General features: G+C 29.5%; 3 protein-coding genes across 5 annotated transcripts; 1 reads left to right on the top strand and 2 right to left on the bottom strand.

The window, feature by feature from the left end:
- LOC132946293 (60S ribosomal export protein NMD3) lies at nt 1-9,312 on the bottom strand. Its single transcript, XM_061016205.1, has 9 exons — nt 9,134-9,312; nt 8,752-9,037; nt 8,554-8,688; nt 7,967-8,075; nt 7,738-7,888; nt 6,963-7,105; nt 6,740-6,891; nt 335-630; nt 1-264 (listed from the first exon to the last, which is right to left on the bottom strand). The coding sequence occupies exons 1-9, from the start codon at nt 9,190-9,192 to the stop codon at nt 63-65; spliced, it is 1,533 nt and encodes a 510-aa protein (XP_060872188.1). The 5' UTR covers nt 9,193-9,312; the 3' UTR covers nt 1-62.
- A 222-nt stretch (nt 9,313-9,534) lies between these two features.
- LOC132946294 (serine/threonine-protein kinase pakD-like) lies at nt 9,535-14,814 on the top strand. Its single transcript, XM_061016206.1, has 6 exons — nt 9,535-9,792; nt 12,452-12,750; nt 12,831-13,027; nt 13,084-13,159; nt 13,943-14,131; nt 14,190-14,814. Exons 2-6 carry the CDS (start codon nt 12,457-12,459, stop codon nt 14,625-14,627), a joined length of 1,194 nt encoding a protein of 397 aa, XP_060872189.1. The 5' UTR covers nt 9,535-9,792; nt 12,452-12,456; the 3' UTR covers nt 14,628-14,814.
- On the bottom strand, nt 14,757-18,831 carry LOC132946295 (glutaredoxin-2, mitochondrial-like). Of its 3 annotated transcripts, none has more exons than XM_061016207.1 (4): nt 18,602-18,831; nt 15,220-15,475; nt 15,045-15,149; nt 14,757-14,983 (listed from the first exon to the last, which is right to left on the bottom strand). In XM_061016207.1, exons 2-4 carry the CDS (start codon nt 15,358-15,360, stop codon nt 14,885-14,887), a joined length of 345 nt encoding a protein of 114 aa, XP_060872190.1. In that variant the 5' UTR covers nt 15,361-15,475; nt 18,602-18,831; the 3' UTR covers nt 14,757-14,884. The 3 variants fall into 3 exon arrangements, with proteins under 3 accessions (XP_060872190.1, XP_060872193.1, XP_060872192.1); XM_061016210.1 differs by having other exon boundaries at nt 15,220-15,340; nt 18,602-18,826; XM_061016209.1 differs by having other exon boundaries at nt 15,220-15,343; nt 18,602-18,823.
- Nucleotides 18,832-20,171: the final 1,340 nt, after the last annotated feature.

The raw sequence follows: 20,171 nt of genomic DNA, 5'->3' as shown, positions 1-20,171 counted from the left end.
TGTTGTCAACAATGTGATTTTATTAAACATTGTAAATTCATACAATGAAAAAAGAAAATATTTTACTCATATACTTCCATTACATCATCTTCATAAACACACAAATCTTCCATCATCTCTTCAAGACTAATACGAGGTGCACCATCATTATCATCATCGTCTTCTGCAGCAGATTCAATACCAACATCTGGATTTTTGTAAATATTAATATTTTGCCTTAAATCTTTGTCCTCTTCCAAATCATCCATAAATTCGTCCATGTCACTAAAAATTAATTATTAGTATAATAGTGTTAATAAATTTAGATTTTTAATTATTACAGTAAGATACTAACTTGTGATCACTTTCCATATTCATTTCTGTGTCTGTGGTCATTCGTTTCAATTTCCAGGTACGTCTGCGATGCCTTGCACGGTCGGGATAATTTTTCTTTATGAGTATTACATCTGGCAATGATGATTTGGGCAATTTATCGAAATTGCTATCATTAGCATTACTATCAGCAATAGCATAACCCAACACTGTGTCCATTGGCTTGAGTACGTGTCCTAAATGTGACCGGCAATGTATAGAATCTGTTGTCAATCCCAAATCGCAAGATCTAACCACCCATACGTCAGCCAACATATGCTAAAAAACAAACATAATAAATTGTTTTAAAATCTGTATTTTTTGATAGTAAAAATTCATTAAAATAATGATAATAATTTATAGTTTATAATTAAAAATTAAAAATGTACAAGTAATAGGGGATTTAAAAATTCAAAGTTTAAACTAATTAATAAGTTTTTACTTAAATATATTACAATAAATACAATAAGTAATCAATTTGTTAAAAAATGTATTATACTAAAAATAAGTACAATATATATTCTTATGAGGAATAAAATTAAATAACTTTCTTTATTCAAGATACAGAATCACCTAACATAAATTTCAATTAGCTCTGAACACAAAATATTATTTTTCTTTAATTTGAAAGAATATTCAATTCTAAGAAAAATGGTATAGGTTTAGCATTTCTACTTGCATTATTTAATAAATTATGTGTAAAGACTGGAATTTTATGCATTTTCATATTCATACTGAATGTACACAACTATGGTCTATGAGGGTTCAAAATGTGGGTGTTTCTCGCCCCAAATTAATTTCATAGACAACATTTAGTTTTGCATATTTGAGGGGTTAAGACATATTTTGTTATTAAATGAAACCTATAATTTGTATACCTATTTTATACACTTTCTATAAAAAATAACTTAAATCTCTCTTTGGTCCTCTTTAAAATAAAAACATGGATTAATATGTTAACTAACAATTAATTTTGAATAATCCATAATCATAGACATTTTTTTGATAATCGATATAAATATTTTTTTTTGTTTAACATAGTTTATGTTTACAACACTGTATTTATAAAAACTACGATTCTCAAAAAATAGAAAATGTAGTAAGCCAGTTACTACTTAACAACACCATTGTAATATAATAGTAATTATACTATACTATAGATTAGCTATACTGTAATTCGGCATAAATCGGATATTAGAAACGGAAATAGGATTTCCTACTGTTTAGCATGAGAAGACAGGCTCACTGAATAATATAATTACTCGGGGAGTCCTGTGAACGACAATATTCAAATATAAAAATATAAAATAATGGTTAATTTAATTACAACGCGGTACGCGACAAAGTTCAATATAGAAATATAAAAGAGTAGAATGATTATTCAATTGAATCATAGATTAGCATTTTTAGCAATACGTAGAAATATAAGGAAGTCATAAAATGCGTGGGCCGGAACGCTGGTCACACACATCACATCCGTGAGCCGAGATACAGTATCTATAGGCAGGGGGTACGAGGAACTTCATATATAAGGGAGCCCGAATCGGCCTGTTTTCAGACGTGTACTACCACCCATTAGTGCAAGCACCTTCACGCCACTCTGTACGAGCATATTTTGGACTTAGAAAAAATTATCAACAATATAATAAAATTCACAATAAAACAACAACTGTCTTTTATTTATTATCAACCACGACTACAACATCAAACAAATTGTCTGCGACCCGCAACTATAATATCTCGGCAGCCACTTATCTACTATTAGTACTACGATAGTAGGTACCAAGCTGTCGAGAACATTACAAAAAGAAGTAATAACGTGGTTACTAAAACGGTTTGTCCCACTGAACTAATAATAAAATAAATAATCATATTTATATATTTATATATATTAGAAAATTAAAAATAAAATTGTTTGATCAAAATTCTAAACATTTTCTAATGATATGTAAATGTAAATGTGATATTTATTTTAATACAGGTAATTTGACAATATAGTCTACAGTATTAAATACACTGACGACATTGGTCGAACCAGAATTTCTCTTGTTAAATTTTTAACACGAGAAAAATTGTATTGATATTTATAAAAAAATTGATAACTGACAATGTCCATAAACAGCTCAAAAAGAGTCAAATTATTTTCAAAATTTATCGTGTATAGAAAATGCTGATATAAACATTCAGTGAAATTTTCTACAGTGATTTGTTTTTTTAATAACAATAAAATAAGAAAATTGTTACATGAGAAATCGAGAGAATATCAAATGTTGTAAAAATATGAATTTCAAACGCTCATAAAAATTTTATTTGACATTCTTGTAGACATTTTTTTTTTTAATAAAGGTAGACAAACTTATGGATAATCTTGTATTACATTTTCAAATCTTAAATTTAAAAAGAAAAATTTTTATGAATTCTCAACTCAAAATAATTTGCTTATTTTCGTGATTTTTCCTTATTTTGTCAAGATTTGAACTTTAAATGCTTATAAATAAAAACTGTGACTAAGTATTTTTATTATTTTTCAAATATCATAGTAACAATATAGTAGGAGCCTTGTATTAAATTTTCAAGCTTTTTTACTCAACAAATAAAGTTTTATTGACATCCATAGAAAAAAATACTAATAAAATTGGAAACTGAAAATGTTCCTAAACAGTTCAAAACAAATGAAAATATTTTTAAAATGTTATCATGTATAGAAAATGCAAATATTAACAACCAGTGAAAATTTCATGTATATACGTTTTCCATAGAAAAAAATACTAATAAAATTGGAAACTGAAAATGTTCCTAAACAGTTCAAAACAAATGAAAATAATTTTAAAATGTTATCATGTATAGAAAATGCAAATATTAACAACCAGTGAAAATTTCATGTATATACGTTCAATTGTTTTAAAGTTATACCAAAAACCAAAATTGATGTTCTCGATAACAGATTTTGCGTCTTTTATTTTTCATGTTGCTTTTAAAAACAACTGGCAAATTTTTACTTTTGACCCCCAAAAGAACCAACTAGATTCACATTTCTATCAGAAAAGTTACTGTTGAAAAAATTTTTACTGTCCTAAAAGGTGATGACAGACACAAAAATTAAAAATTAAAATTAATAAAAAAAAAAAATCACACATTATAAAATCAATACATTCATCGCTTCGTTCAGAATCTAAAAACTAAAAAAATTGAAATTGTCTGTAGTAATTTAACTTTTTTATAGACATTTTTTTTTTTTGATAATCTGATTCCAAAACTAATATAAATTCTATTTTTCTTAGGCCTATCTCTAAAGATGAAATTAAAAATTATATCCTCAATTGTAAGAAAAAAAATTCTTTTTATAAATATGGGATAACAAATTATGTTTTAAAGTACATTATTGATTAAATTCTCATACCTTTAGAATATATTAGATTCTGATGAATGTATTGATTTTACAATGATGTGTGTTTTTTATATTTTTTTAGTACTTCACCTTTAGTACAGTAAAATAGTATCTTTTCTTGTACTTTGGGGGGTCAAAAGTAAAAAATTCTCAATAGTTTTTAAAAGCACCGTGAAAAACAAAAGAAAAATTAAGGAAAATCGGGAATTTTTACACAAAATCAATTTTCGAAAAAATTGATTTTGGTTTTTGGTCCAACTCTTAAATAAACGACAGGCAGGTAGGTAGGTACATGAAAAATTGACTAAATTTTGAAAATAATTTGACTTTTTTTGAGCTGTTTTTGGAAATTATCAGTTTTCAATTATTTTTTTTTTTTCTATAAATATCGATAAAATTTTTTTTGTTGGGTAAAAAAGCGTGAAAATTTAATGCAAGGCTCCCGATATATTGTTAAAATATCAGTTGTAAAATATTAAAAATACATATGCATTATTTTCTTTTATAAGCATTTAAAGTTTAAATTTAATAATTATTTTGTAGTTAAAAATGTATAAAATGTTCAACTTTTATACCTCAGAATTGAAAATTTAATATAAGGTTCATCAACATTTATCAAATTTATAATTTATTAATTACTTTGTAGTTAAAAATGTATAAAATGTTTAACTTTTATGGCTAAGGATTGAAAATTTAAAACAAGGCTCCACGTAAATAGGTTATATATAAATTACTTTATTCACAATAATATCATCATATATACTTGGTAATATCATAGGCTGACTGACTGTTTTCGCTCAGAATTGTTCTTCTTATACAATGATATTGTATCATTGAATTCAAATTTAACACCATCCATTTCAGTGACCCACTTGTAGCCTACTGTACAGAAGAGCGACACCCACTTGCCCACCTTTTTTTAATTTGTAATTAACTTCTGGAATCTTCCCAGATGCACTTAAGGAAAATTCTATAATTCCACTATTTAAACTGGGAAGTAAAAATATTTGTTTAGATTATCGACCAATATCTCTAACCTGTACTTAAGCGAAAGTGCTTGAAAAATGTATAAAATCACGATTATATGAGTTTCTTGAAACATCATAAATTTTCCCTGATAATCAATTTGGTTTTAGAAAAAATAAAGGAACATCGAAAGCGCTACAAAATATTGTAAGTAATATACATAAAAAACTTGATGATGGTGATTTTGTTATTAGTATTTTTCTTGATGTTAAAAAAGTCTTTGATTCCGTAGATCATAATATATTATTAAAAAAAACTATACAATTATGGAATTTTTGGTATTCCAAATAATCTCATCAAAAGTTTTTTACAAATCGTAGTCAAAGAGTTAAAATAACTAATATATTCAGCAACTATGACACTTTGAATTACGGAGTTCCACAAGGATCTGGGACCTCTACTTTTCATTGTATATATAAATGATCCACTAGAATTAAAATGTTATGGTTTAATTATGTGTTTTTCTTATGATACTACAATACTAATTAATGACCAAAATAAATCCAAACTAGTTTCTAAAGCGACGCAAATTATGTCTTTTGTAAATAAATAGTTTAGTTCAAATAAACTTGAAATAAATTATGAAAAAACATGTTGTATTCCCTTCATGATTTCAAAGAAAAAAAGCTTTCAAATTATCGACGATTTAAAAATACATAATTTAAAATGTTCTAACGTGAAATCTCCAAATTATGTTAATTTTAATTGCGATTGTATTTATATTAAATCTGTTGATTCGAATAAATACCTTGGTGTTAATATTGACAAGCACTTAAAATGGGACACTCATATTGGTATAACTATTAAAATTTGAAGTCTTTTCTATAAATTCAAGTCTCTAAAGAATATCTTATTATTTCCCGGTTAGGTTAGGTTACATCATTATTAAATCAATACATTCATTACTCCCCTCAGAATCTAAAACTAAATGCTACGTTGCAATAGTTCTAATACAGTGATACATCAATCATCTTTAGCATAAAATGTTACAACATTATAAGTTAATTTTTTTAAGTCAATAATCTTAGATATAAATTTTATAAGAGGTTTTTTCACTCTAATTTTAGAAATTATTATGATTATAACCATTATTGTGAACGTGAAATTTGTTTTTTGCGCATGGATCAGAGAAAAAAAAATAGTGCATTGACATCTTCTTAAGATGACACTACACCATAATTTGATGTCTGAGTCTTACAACTGCATAACATTGCAAATTTACGCTCAGCAAATCACGTGTAGCTTCATTAGTTTAAATATTAGAGTGAATCATCCTATCATGAAAATTTATGGTATGAACATTATATATTGTGTTTATATATGGTAAAACTGTTTTTACAATAGTTTAATTGTTTAGCAAGTTTTGCGTTAATATTAAATAATAATTTGAAGAAAACATATTTTTGTGCTGTGTGCTTCTTTAAGAATGTCTTATTGGTTTTACTACTTAACTATTAGTTAAGAGGACGCTATTTATTGTGTTGTCTCCATCTCGTAAAAGTAAAACATAACAAAAACTGTTTTGTGCGGGACAGAACTTAGGCTGTAGTCCATGCTGAGCAACAACATTTTTACACTATAAAAAAGAGAATATTTGCTGTGAAAGGTCGTTTTTATATTTTTGATATCAGAACAATAAAAAAGTTATTTAAGTTAGAAAACAATGAATTTTCTAATAATAAGAAAATTTTTGTATGCGATTTCCAAAAATTAAAAACAACATTGCACATTCAATGTTCTACTCTTTTTAGTGTGAAAATTTGGTTGCTAAACTTGAACTTTAGCCTGAGTAGTTATTACCCACACAAAACAGATTTTGTTATGTTCTACATTTGTAAGACAGAGACAACACGTCCTCTATATACACGTCGGGTATAGCGTCCTCTAAATTATAGTCCTATAATTTTTAGGAAATTATATCATTATTATTTAAGTAAATATGAAACCTATCATAATTTATAAAATAGTACTTACTTTGTATGAAAGTTGACCTTGCCCTGGAAATTGTACTCTGTCTTTTTCCATGATAGGTTCAATATCCATTACAGTGTATTCTGTTAATTGTTTACTTTTGAATACACTTTGAAAACTGTCTCTCCAATATGCAGAACTACTCACCTCTGCCACTAAAAATAATATAATCAAACATTATAGCATAGTAGCATACCTCCAGAGAATGAAAAATATCAACATTTACATTGGGCGGTAGACGGATCAATCAGCTTAATAGAGTTTGTTACTCTGTATACGATACAAAGAGGACTGATACCTCCTAGTTGTTGACTAACTTTTTTAGACAAGCAAACAATACTATCTTTCATGACAGGAACAATTTCCATGCTGAAAAATAAAAATGTATTTAATTTTAAAATGTAACCCAAACTAGATAATAATCAAAAATTAAAATTATAACTGGTCTAGAATCTCAATGCAGTAACTGAAAAAAAAAATTATCCTAGGTGTGAAGTATTAATTATAGTTCTTTAATGATGCCTTATTTTTATTCAAAATTGTTTTTCAGTACACATTTAATTTGGTAACAAAAATCTTCTTCAAATATAATTCATCTATTATCAAACACCAAACATATTCCCTATAATCTGTATAATATAGAAGTTAATTTTACTGTTTCTCATTGAACTGAAAATTATTTAATGAAATAATTTAGTCTAATGAGTAACCAATACTTAATTTTGAACATTTTAGTTATTAATTTGTTATTAAATCAAGGTTTTTTTTTAACTTTTCTTACCTTTTTTTATTCAATACATATAGAATATAATTAATAAGTAATATCCTTGTAAAAAATTATTTAGATGAGCATATCCTCACTACTTGTTAGTACTTAAAAATTAACAATCAAACATACCATTAAAAAAACTACATTCAATAAAATAGGAGAACATTTTTTTTCTACTGTATTGAGTAAGATTTTATACCAGTACTTCGGTTCTCAATAGCTACAAAAATACCTGTATGTGAATTTGTAATTATAAGTATTACTATGAATATCATGCGATAACAACTTTTTAGAATGCTGATATCGGCAAGGCAATACAGCAGTCATGAAGTCTACAAGCTTACGAGCTTGTGATTCAGTTGAGTAAAAAAAATCCAAACCATCTGAAATAGATAATATTAGATTAATACCATTGATATACTTTGCTGTTTCTGAGTAATAAAAAAATTATTATCTTTTACTTGATTCTGGTTTTATAGACAATGTATTTTTATGCGCTTTATGTTTTAACATTAACTGTTCTAAGTAATAAAATGTTTTCTTGTTATCTGATTTTTGTCTAACTTGTACCTGTGATCATAATTTTTAAAACTTAATACTGAATTAATTATATTAATAATCATGTAGTTAAGAGGGTGCTACCCATTTGTTGTCTCCTCCGTCTAACACACATATGACATACCAAATTTGCATTTGCTAGTTTCAATAGTGTACTGCTAGTTTTGATATCAGAGTGAATTTACCTATTATCAAAATTTTAGGTAAGAACATTACCTGTGGTTAAGCGTTGGTGATTTTTTTCTATATTTTTATTTACTAGTAAGATATAGTATACATAGGTATGTGAAATATTACCAATCAAAAATGATCATATCTCGCTAGATAGTTAAAATATTGAAAAATGTACAATGCATAAAACAGTCTAATATGAATACAAACAGCACACTATTGAAATTAGTGGATGGAAATTTGCCATGTCGTACATGTGTAAGATAATATATAAAGATGTTGAATTTAATAAAAGAATTATCAATAAGAATACACTTACCAAAGCACGCCAATAATCCTGAGCTTCAGACCTATGACAATCATCACACATTTGATTTGCAACAGTAAATTCAACCACAAACACTTGTTGCAATGTCATGCCACTCATCACTTCTCCGTGCACAGTAAGTTTTACCTAAAACATAATTTAAAGTTAAAGACATTTGTTTAAATTATCACTTCTATAATTTATTTGAACCTTAATACGTTTGGAATGAGGTTCAGTCCAGATAAATCCGGCGTCCACTAGTTTCACTTTATTCAAAGCTTTCAGTTTACGCAAGCACAGCCCCAGCAGTTCCTTGGATTCAAGCGCACATGATATCCACTCAAACGGCGGCTGTAGATATCGTTCACAGTTGCGACAAAACTGCAATATTCCTTGTTTGGGTATGTCTTGGGTGATATCCACATGTATACGAAGGCAAGAAACACACATGTTTGCCGGATTTGGCTCCATAAGCACACCGCACTGGCAACATAATCTATAAGAACACAGTAGCAATGTAAATCGTAAACGACCGGGTGGTGCAGCTGGTGTACCGTTAGTCTGGCGAAACGAGGATAACCGCGATACTTACATTTTGAGCACCGTCGCCGGCACGGAAGTCGGAGCGTAGTCCATTTTCGGGTGGTCCATTATCCAATGTTTCGATAAACTCGGTTCGACGCGACTTTGCGAGCGTGCGAACTGCGAATCGGACGATCAGTGAGAACGTGTCTGGCGATCGCCATTGAAATCAACATTTACGTTCTGCGCAATTGATAACGGCATCGATAACACACGGTGATAACACAAGTGCCGTGCAGTGCGGACGTCGGATGCGGACGGGTCGTCGTCGGTTCCGTTGGCAGCGCTCGTTTGTGCCCACGTACGACAATATTTCGACGTTATTTGCTTGTACCGAACAACCCGCGCCATACCGCATACCCGGTCCGCAGTGCAGATAGTGGCGGATCGTCCGATATCGATCCCCGCATCGACCGCCGTGCGTTCGTGCATCGCAATTTGCAGTTGGCTGTTGCGTCGGGCGTCCGTTACCGTCTCTACCGGTTACCGAGTACCGGCAACCGGCGTCTAGCGACCGGCGGCTTTGGCGGCAGTTTACTGATTCGACGGCGGTTAGCGATTTCCCGGCGGCGCGTCATTTGCCAAGGGATCGTCGGCGGCGTTGTCTCCTCCGGCTCCGAGTGATTTCGGATTTTTTGTTTTTTATCCGTTTGCGTGTGCTGCGCCGAGGTGAGTAACGACCAAATATTATGTTAAATTTTACACCGTTCGTCGATGAAACGTCCTTTTTATAGTTTATAAAACTCACTGATTACACCCACAGATACGTGTCAATACCCAAACACGTACTCTAAACCCACCGTCCAACGTGTTTTACGTACCCACTAAACTTCTGCCAGACGTGTTTTTTTTTTTTTCTGTCGTTTGCGACCGACGATACCGTCCCACATGGGTTTTCGACGTTACCAAATCTCCGTCCCACGCCCGAGTATGAATTTTGTTTTTTAATCGTCGGTCGGTACCCATTTTGGAAACCCGCGATTTGCTTCATATTATCAAGTCAATGGCGGGTAGGTGTACCTATGTAGTGTTGTGGGTATTCAAGTCAGTGGCGACACGTTACCAGGCGGGAAATCTATCGCAGTACTAATCGTCATTCTTGTCTCGTCCAACTCGTTGAATGTCCGCCTCGTAATTTTACATTTTCCCGTTAATGCGGAAATCGAACAAATTTCCAGGCGCCAACACACGTCGAGTCATTCCTATTCGCCGTCTTATATCATTGTGCGGTGGGTGTACGGTGATAGAGAAAATGTGTGGCGTAACGTTTGATTGAGATCTCTTGCTTCTTATCGATGACTTATATTTTGTTGTCTGCCAGCTCTACCTGTTGAATGTTGTCGCAACTGAATCTCGTGAGCTTTGCATTTTCGTGACTCGTCCATAACTAATATTATATTTATCAAACATTAGTATAGTACATATCCTCGGGAGATTGTCGCGTTTATAGTCTTCTTGGTTTTTCCACACTTCACCACTGCTATAAAAAAAAAAAAAAAAAATTGATCCCAATTATTGCTCATCCTCTCACTACAACATTCGTTCATCCGTGTCTACATTTTGTAAACTTTTATGAAAATTATAGTTTATCAAATAAAATTAGTGATGATTTCTAATATTTTGTTAGATATATAATTTTATATTATGCTTTATGATACTTATTTATAGTTGATGTGTCTTACCATAATTATTATTGTATATGATGTAATTTGGCACAATAATAATTTAATATTAAGGTCCTTAGTGTAATCTTACATAAATTCTCTACTACCTATGTGCTACTAACTAATTATACAACAAGTCTTTCCTGATCATGATGTAAATGGCTAATATTATAATATCTAAGAGTATTGACTATATTTACAGGAATATTTGGCAACTCTGTAATATTTTTACCTGTAAAACTGGTATAACCACATTGAGTGCCTCGCTGTATTGACAATGTCCATGTAGTCAAAACTAGACCAGCTCTATGTCTCGACTTAATCTGACTTCCCTCCTCCCTAACTTGAAACAAATAGGTGCTCACTACTCAATATCAAAAATATTTTAATTTTAGTTAGTACTTTGCATACTATAGTATTTGATTGAAATGTGTTCATTATTATCAGGGCTTGGGACTTATAGCACTTAAAATCATTAAAATAAGCATTTAAAATCTTAAATTCAAGCCAAAATATTTCATTAAAAAAAAAAACTTTTTTTACATGATAAAGTAAAGTAAGTACTTTAGACATAATTTGTGTAACTGTATACAAGTTTCTAACTAAAAATAAAAAAAAATCAAACTTCACTTTTGAGACAATTTCCATTATTATTTATAGATTTTCTGAAAATTAAAATGTAAACGATATTTACAAATAGTTGAAAAAAAAATTAACTAATTAAATCTTACTGTCATTATTGCATTTAAATGATTTAACTTTAATTCTTTTAAAAACTACTTTGCAGTAAAATTCATAAAAAGTAGAAAAACCGGAAATAAGCATTTTTTTTGAAAAATCTATGAAAATTTCATAATTTCAAATTTCATAATTGAACGTGTCGTAACACGACATACACTTCCATATCCCTCTGCTATATTTTAAGTCAATCCATAAAAATAAGCAAATGCTTTAAGTCCAGAGTCCTGATTATTATTAACAAAAATATATAATTTTTGTGTAACAATGAATGAAAATTAATTTCTCTCTAGTGAAAAATCTGAACCAAATATACAATATTTTGAATATTAAAATTACATTATATTTTACCTAGTATATTAATAATGTAACTTTTGAGGACGTTTGTTGTCTCACTCTTACAAGTGCATAACATATCAAATTTTACGATCCGCAGATCTTGTTTAACTCAGTCAGTTTAAAAATTAGAGTGAATTACCTCTTATAAAATTTAAAGATAAGATTGTTTTCTAGGGCATTTCATAGGCGTTTTGTTATATTTTAATTTTAAAGCAATACCTGAGTATTTTAAAATTGTGAATTGTTTGTAGGTATATCTTAAAATACTCATAACTCGCTTTAAAATTGAAATATAACAAAAAGCCTATCATTTGCTCTAGATAATAATCTAGATATAATGTTAAAATTTTATATAGGTAAATTCACTATAATTTTGAAACTAACAGAGTTAAACGTGATCTGCTGAGCGTAAAATGTGCCATGTTACGCACTTATAAGACGGAGATAACAAATATCTATGGAACGTCCTCTTATCAATCTTGTATTACTTAATAGCATACTTAAATTTATTTTTCTTATTCAAATTTAAGTACAGGTGTACAAATTATATTCTTAATAATCATTTAGAAATGTTTTTTTATTTTCAGATACGATGGCAGTTTGTTTTGTTTGTAATTCCAAATTGTATGGGGAACGAACACGAGTATGTTCAAGCATTACACCACACAGTAATGCACCATACCCAGAAAAGATTGGTGAACTCATGGGAGAAGAATTTGTTATTATTGTCACGCCTGCGGATCACATGTGCAAGCGATGCACATCCCTTCTCATTCATATCGACAAGCTGGAAAATGATCTGAAACTTGTTAAAAATGCAATGTTATCATACATTCAAAAAAAATATGGATTGTTGCCTGCTGATCAGCCTGTTACTTCTATTGAAGTATACATTTATTTTGTGCTTATATCTGTATATAATATTTAACTATTTATTATTATTTTTCTTTTATCTTGTCTGTCTAGGTTGTCAATGGGAGTTTAAGGACCGATGAACTAGAAATAGGCCAGAGAAGAGTTCCTAGTGGTTTGACAGTTAGAGAACCTTCCACTAGTGCTGGTGGAAGTAATACTCCTTTGAGATCAAGACAGGACGCTTCAAAAATTAAAATATACAAATGCGGTTTTTGTCCATTCCAATCTAAAGACCTTGGTCACGTTCGGTATGTTCATGAATAATATTTTCCCAATACACGCCCTTAATTTATTTACATTTCAGTTTCCATATGCGTTCTCATATGAAAAAGAAAGATAACGAAAAATCAAACCAAACCGTGACAAAAACAGTAACTCAGGTAATAAAATATATGGCTTTTATTATACAATTAAGTAAATAAAAAAATTTTGAATTAACTAAAATTTATATACATTACATTAACAAATGCAGTTAAATAATATATAGGTATAATGTGTAGAATATAGAAAGACAAGTAGTAAAAATTAATTTTGATTTTATAAAGTAATTGTATATATATATCATATTGATTATGTCACAAACTTTAACAGGAACTCAAAAATCATACTTTTGTAAGTTGCTTTTAGAGCTACCGGGCAATTTTCAAGAACCACTGTATTTCAGAATGAGACAGTTTATAAATCGTTGGATTTCATTATATGTACAAACACTTGTCGAACGATCTACTGGTTACCTGTATCGTCCTTTTAATGCAGTCAGCGGCTGCTACAACTTATAGTTATTTATTTCATATTATGAATCGTGCAAACGATGAAAATTCATAAAATAAACAACCTGTAATGTTTCGTTTAAACTCAATATATTGTTACTCTTCAAATTGGTTCAATCATTTTCATCACTTTAAAAATTGTTGCAAAATAATCACTATTCCCATGTTTGTTCTTGTCCCTTAAAATGTTTTATTTACTATTTATTCCTTGAAATAAGTATTTTTTTTATCTTGTATGAACTTACAAACTTTTGTATGTACAACTTAAAAATATAAAGGAACCTAAATTCATTTTAGCTACTATAAGTAATAATGGTTCTCATTTAACAAATTATTATACCTATTTTCTATTCGTTATGGTCCTTAAATTTTGTTTTGTTTAAATGTTCTCAGCAACAACAACCTCAGCAGCAACAACATCAAAACCAAACACATCAGCTGAAGTGTTTACCAAACAAACAACAGCAACAAAAAAAAAAATTGTACAGATGTCAAGTATGTTCTGCATCGTTTGATAGCAGATCGGATTGCCTGGATCATATTCAAAGGGATCACAACCAGCAACCAACATCCACAACACAGGTTAAATTACTTATAATTTCCAAAATTCTTTTATGACTTCTTAAATTATTATTTTTAGGAACAGGAAAATTTACAACAGGAATCAGATGTTACTATGGAAGAAACCGCGTCAGTATTCCAACCACACAATATACTAAATTCTATAGAGAATCAACAGGACGTGATCAAGACTGAGGATGATGGTGATTTAGCTGACGACAAACATACTATGGACACAGACCTTGACATGTTGTTGAAGGACAATATCCCAGATGAAAACTCTGAAGTTCCTCCTATACAAGAAACACAGAATATTTCTGAAAATATGTCCGGACAAACAGAACTCATGCAACCTGACCAAGAAACCCCCGTTGCAAACGTAGATATAAGTGATATGGCAATTGGAGGTGGTGAGACTGAAACAGACCATTTAGACATTGAATCGATGTTGGCTGCCATTCACAATGATGTCGTCTCTCCCCCAAATGATGGCGGAAATGCACAAAATTTTTTATGAGAATTTAAAAATTCAGTAATGCTTTATCTCTAAAATTATTAGACTATTATCACTTGATAATAAATTAAATTGATATTTTTTTTTATACTCGACAATATTTATTAAATTTTAAAAAACTAGTACAAATAATTTAAGTAACATTTTTATATTATGAATTGTTTTGAAATAAAACATTATTCTTGGAAAACAGTATACAGAATTATTTGGACTAAAATGTTTCTAATTCAAGTAGGTATGTTTATTTTAGTTTAATAAAGTTATTTTTTTAGGAGCTCTTCCAACTTGCCATTTTGGGACATCTTTCTTACGTCAGAGCCTCCACCAATAAATACGCCATTCACAAACACTCGTGGCACCTAAAATAATAATAAATATAGCGAATCCATTTAATAAATTAATTAGTATCAATAAATTTACCGATCGAGCGCCAGTTATTCCTTCTAAAGCATCTTGAATATCATCCATGTCTTCTCTCTTATCTAAATCGATGGATTTGTAAGTGGCTTTCAGCTTATCAAAACACTAGCACAATTTTAAAGTTAAAACACATTGTTATTAATCCTTATGTCTATATAAGTATTAAAATTCTTACTTCTTTAGCCATCTGACAGTAGCCACAGTCCGATTTCGAGAATATAACAATAGGATCGTGCGCAACAGCGTCTTTAACGAACTGTGTAGCAGCCATCACTTGAGTTGGAGAGGGTATTCTTCTGCTGGAAAGTGAACCCATTAGTTGAAATTAGTTATATATTGAATCGTTTTATGCGTTTTCACAAAAGTGTAGTGGAAAATGCAATCAGTATGTTTGAAAGTAATTTGTCTGTCAACACATCAACTATAGAGTACTATAGAACAAATAAAAATTGACCTAGTTAGCTCTAATTTAAAACTCACATTTTCAAGCGCTGGATAAGTTATAACTAAAATAATTTTCAAATGTTAAATATGGACTAAATAAGTAGTTGAGTTAATGGCTTATAATCAAGTTTTATCTTAATAATATAATTAAAGAATAGCATAACTAGAATAGTCATAACTCGTAGGGAATTCGTCCCACTCATTACTCAAAAATAAGGCATTCAAATAGGACATGTAAATATTCTTTACATAAATTATATTGATATCGAATAATGCTCCTGCCCATAGAACAATTTCCGCGGATGCCAATAATAATAGTAAAATAACTAATACATTAAGCAAATTGTTTTTATTAGCATAGATTAAAAAGATAACTGTGCACATAAATCAATGTTTATATAAACAAGTAAATTTAGTCAAAACCTAAATAATTGCAAAAACATTTCTTTGGTGCTTAATACAAATTACTTTTGCATTGAAAAAATGTATTTTATTATGACTATACTCTAATTGTATGGTAAGATAAGTTGTGTAGTTATCCCATAAATGCTAAGGTATAGTAGTAGTATATTCGAGTAGTTGAACTAGGTATTGTTTAGCACAACTTACTATATCATGTCTAATTATAAATATAAATTTTTGAAAAAATTATAACAATCACCAAAATGAAGTTATAATATTGTACCTATAACCACTTTATAGTAAATATATTTCCACATGTTTTTAATTTAATTATTTAATATTACTTAAAATATTTCAATATTTGTACAAAGTTACAACACTATAGTTTTGTATTTAGCAAATCTAGTTTAATAATTTTAAGTGAGTTGGTACTTAAAATAAATTTATTAGATAAAAAAATTCTGATCATGCATTTTCAACTACTATAAGCGTGCGCACAGGGGGGGGGGGGACGTGGCCACCTTGCGAGTTGTACCAAAATTTGTATACATAGTAATACAATAATACATGATCTAAAAACATCACATTTTTTGATTTTTTAAATCATAAAACATTAAATTAGGTATGTGAAAAATAACATTGACACTCAATGATAATAAATAATAATAAATTAAATGTCTTTAAAAATAAAATTGATAACATATTACCATTACAGATTGCGAAATTGCATTTATTTAAAATTGAAAACTGTGTTGACAATTAAAATATTTCTTATTTAATTTTAAAAAAATATGTATCTGTTTTTTATCATATGAATGATTTATTCCTTAAATAGTGGGTGGTTATGAGTAGGTAAATTTTAAGAATGTAACATTTTAATTGTTTCTTCCATCAGAGTTCAGGTTTCTTAATGTTTATTGACTTAGCCCACCCTGCCACAAATGTCTGCGCACGCCTATGTCAACTACCTATAAAGCTTATGAATTTATTACAAATAATGTTATTTATTTAATTTACAATAATATTTACCTAATTTGTATATACAATCCTCAGATTTATTTTATAAGAGACAGTTCAAGAGGACGTTCAAATTAACTGTACATGACAAATATACTAGAAAATCATTAAATTATATGTCACATGAGTGAACAGTTTACTTTCAGAGAAATAAAAACACACGTTGTATCAGAAATGTTCATAAAAGCCAATCAAAAACTACCCAAAGTAAAAGTTATTAAATATACATTTTAAGTTGCTATCTATACACACACGGAACATGACATAAATCTATCGAAAACGTAATTATCATCCACACAACCGGTATCAACTTGTTAGAGGAACAGGAAATGCTAACGTGTTTCAAGTAATAGAAACGACTTAATCTGAATTTTTGATTTCACTCATTTACACAAATTAAACACTGGCAGAAAACAGTTTAAATAACAAGCGGTTTCTTGGGTGCAAATATAGAAAAACAGAGAAAGGTGTTTTGAACTATAAAACTAACTTTTGAAAGAAAATGAGCCTTTTACGACATTAAGTTTTATTTTTAATAGTATAAGTAAGATAAAATACCATAGGCCATTAGAAATATCAATAGAAGAAAAAAAAATTGAATAGATCTGTGACCTTTAATTTCACCAAAATATCATCAATTTTATTATGAGTTGAAAACCTCAAATGAGGCTCAAGATGGAGAGTAAAAAAAATAATAAGATGGCTATAGTAATTCAAAACTAAAATATTAAAATGTAACTCCTAGACTGACGTAAATTTTCATTTTGTTTTGTTGAACTGTGTACTATGTTAAGGTATGTTACCTATAATAATATCACAATGTTAAGTTTGATAATTCTTATTTAATTTAAATTACACCCATTGAACATGTCCAGCAAAAACATTTCGCATAAAGCCCCGACATCTACCAGACCGGCCCTGTGTAAATTATATTAATACAAACAATGGAACCTATTTATTACAAATACTTAAAATATTAAAGTACCTAGCCAGTAGGTAGGTACCTATTTAAAACATATTACCGTACTAACATTAAATACAACTTTCCTCACAAAATGTATTTACCACTATTGTTCGTATACACTATACGTTAAAGAATTAAAACTATTCAGTGGTTACGGTATATCCCGTGCTACACCTTAAAACGCTGTGTGTCAGCAGTACAATTTGTGAACAAATAAAATGTTAGAATTTTTGCTATTGCCCGTGCGGTTGCGTATTATACTGAAAATTTGTTAATATTATATTTATACAATACGACAACAGAATGCTATTAAGCACAAGGGGCGGACGTGTTCTCGTTACCGTTCTCTGTCACTCGTTCGACACACACTCTAAACCGACAACTCATATTTAGCCCACCGCAGTTGTACTTATAAATTATTTTGAACCGCGACGAATGACAATATTATACAAATTTATAATTATTTCAAACGATGCGATACTGTTGTGATTTCCGTTTTAAACAACGATGGTCTGATTGAATAGTCGCCTACCACCAAATGAGACTTTTTTTTTCAATATCTCAAAAATGTCGCGTCCGCCCCGCCGGACGACCGAAATTCCGATGAACGCAATAATTAAAGATCTAACGATGACAAACGGCTTGATATTATAATATATTAATAATGTTACATAAAATTAATAATATTATATTATTGGTCCTGCACACTAAATTATCATGAATTACTTACTTGTGAATTAGTGGAAACGGAGTGATTTTCTGATTTCGAAATCGGTGTTGCGCTCGACGTCCAGAAAACTAATGAAGGTTCGCCGATGAACAATATTATAATTTGTATTTGTATAAGAATTATTATTATCTTCGTATCGCGTAAAAACCTTCGATAATATAATAAATCATGACATTTACAACGAATAATGATAATAACATGAAATAGAAAATGTGTACGATGGAAATTTAATGGTTCCCCCTCACCCCGCCCGCCGTGTCCGGTTCGCAGTTTTTATTGGTCGAGTCGCGGTGAGGCGAACGCCGATATCACGGATTGTATAAAATTATTTATTCGTTTATTATTTTCGTGATATTTTGTGTTCGGACTGCTGATAATATTATTGTGCACAGGATCCGACGACATTTCAATTTCAATATATATTTCGTTTCCGTCACAGCGATACCGTCTTGTCTTCTCGCGACAGTAAAATATTGACCTATATAAACGAATTTATTTCGAATTATTATAGGAATAATGTGGTGTTGAAATATTCATGCGGACAACAATATTATGTTATTCGGCATTCCCACGGGCCACATGATATTATATTATATATTACCTATATATCAGGGATGGGCAACTCGAAGTAACTAGCGGGCCACTTTTAAGTACTTTGAAATCTAGCGGGCCGCAGTGCATAGGAGAAAGCAAAAAAAAAAAAGGTCCTTCAAATTATTTACTAACATTTATTTATATTTACAATTATTATTTAATGTGATACTTGAGGATGAGGTTTTTCAATAGACAGTTCAGTAAAATCCACATCTATTTCTGTAGTTTGAAAATGTAATTTGAACTTTAAATGCTTATAAAAAAAATTGTGCCTATGTATTTTTAATATTTTTCAACTGCTATTAGAACGATATATCAGGAGCCTTATATTAAATTTTCACGCTTTTTTACCCAACAAATAAAATTTTATTGATAATTATAGAAAAAAAAAACTAAAAAAATTGAAAACTCACAATGTCCGTAAAGGGCTCAAAAAGAGTCAAAATATTTTCAAAATTGTATGGTGTATAGAAAATGCTAATATAAACATTCAGTGAAATTTTCAAGTATCTACAGTCATTCGTTTTTTAATTACAATAAAATAAGAAAATTGTTACATGAGAAATCAAGTGAATATCAAATGTTGTAAAAATATAAATTTCAGACACTCGTAAAAATTTAATCTAAGTTTCTTGTAGACATTTTTTTTTTTTTGATAAAGGTAGACAAAATTATGACTTATGAGTAATATAATATTACATTTTCAAATCTTAGATTTAAAAAGAAAATTTTTTATGAATTCTCAACTCAAAATAATTTACTAATTTTCGTGATTGTTCAGTATTTTGTCAAAATTTGAACTTTAAATGCTTATAAATAAAAACTTTGACTAAGGATTTTTAATTTTTTTCATCTGGCTTTGAAACAATAACCTATAGGTGCCTTCTATTAAATTTTCAAGCTTTTTTACCCAACAGATAAAATTTTATTGATATTTATAGAAAAAAAAACTAAAAAAATTGAAAACTGACAATGT

Source organism: Metopolophium dirhodum, chromosome 6, assembly GCF_019925205.1.
Source record: "Metopolophium dirhodum isolate CAU chromosome 6, ASM1992520v1, whole genome shotgun sequence".
Lineage (NCBI taxonomy): Eukaryota > Metazoa > Arthropoda > Insecta > Hemiptera > Aphididae > Metopolophium > Metopolophium dirhodum.
Note: the sequence above shows the minus strand (reverse complement) of the source record. Positions and strands in the feature narration are given on the sequence as shown.

Excerpts from the sequence above, each read along its gene's own strand:
- LOC132946293 (XM_061016205.1), bottom strand. The coding sequence starts at position 9,192 with ATGGACCACCCGAAAATGGACTACGCTCCGACTTCCGTGCCGGCGACG. Across the intron at positions 9,038-9,133 it reads CCGGCGACGGTGCTCAAAAT|ATTATGTTGCCAGTGCGGTG; the intron begins GTAAGTATCGCG and ends GTGTTCTTATAG. Across the intron at positions 7,106-7,737 it reads AATTACAAATTCACATACAG|CATGGAAATTGTTCCTGTCA; the intron begins GTATTTTTGTAG and ends TTTATTTTTCAG.
- LOC132946295 (XM_061016207.1), bottom strand. The coding sequence starts at position 15,360 with ATGGGTTCACTTTCCAGCAGAAGAATACCCTCTCCAACTCAAGTGATG. Across the intron at positions 15,150-15,219 it reads ACTGTCAGATGGCTAAAGAA|TGTTTTGATAAGCTGAAAGC; the intron begins GTAAGAATTTTA and ends AAATTGTGCTAG. Across the intron at positions 14,984-15,044 it reads GAATAACTGGCGCTCGATCG|GTGCCACGAGTGTTTGTGAA; the intron begins GTAAATTTATTG and ends TTATTATTTTAG.
- LOC132946294 (XM_061016206.1), top strand. The coding sequence starts at position 12,457 with ATGGCAGTTTGTTTTGTTTGTAATTCCAAATTGTATGGGGAACGAACA. Across the intron at positions 12,751-12,830 it reads AGCCTGTTACTTCTATTGAA|GTTGTCAATGGGAGTTTAAG; the intron begins GTATACATTTAT and ends TTGTCTGTCTAG. Across the intron at positions 14,132-14,189 it reads AACCAACATCCACAACACAG|GAACAGGAAAATTTACAACA; the intron begins GTTAAATTACTT and ends TATTATTTTTAG.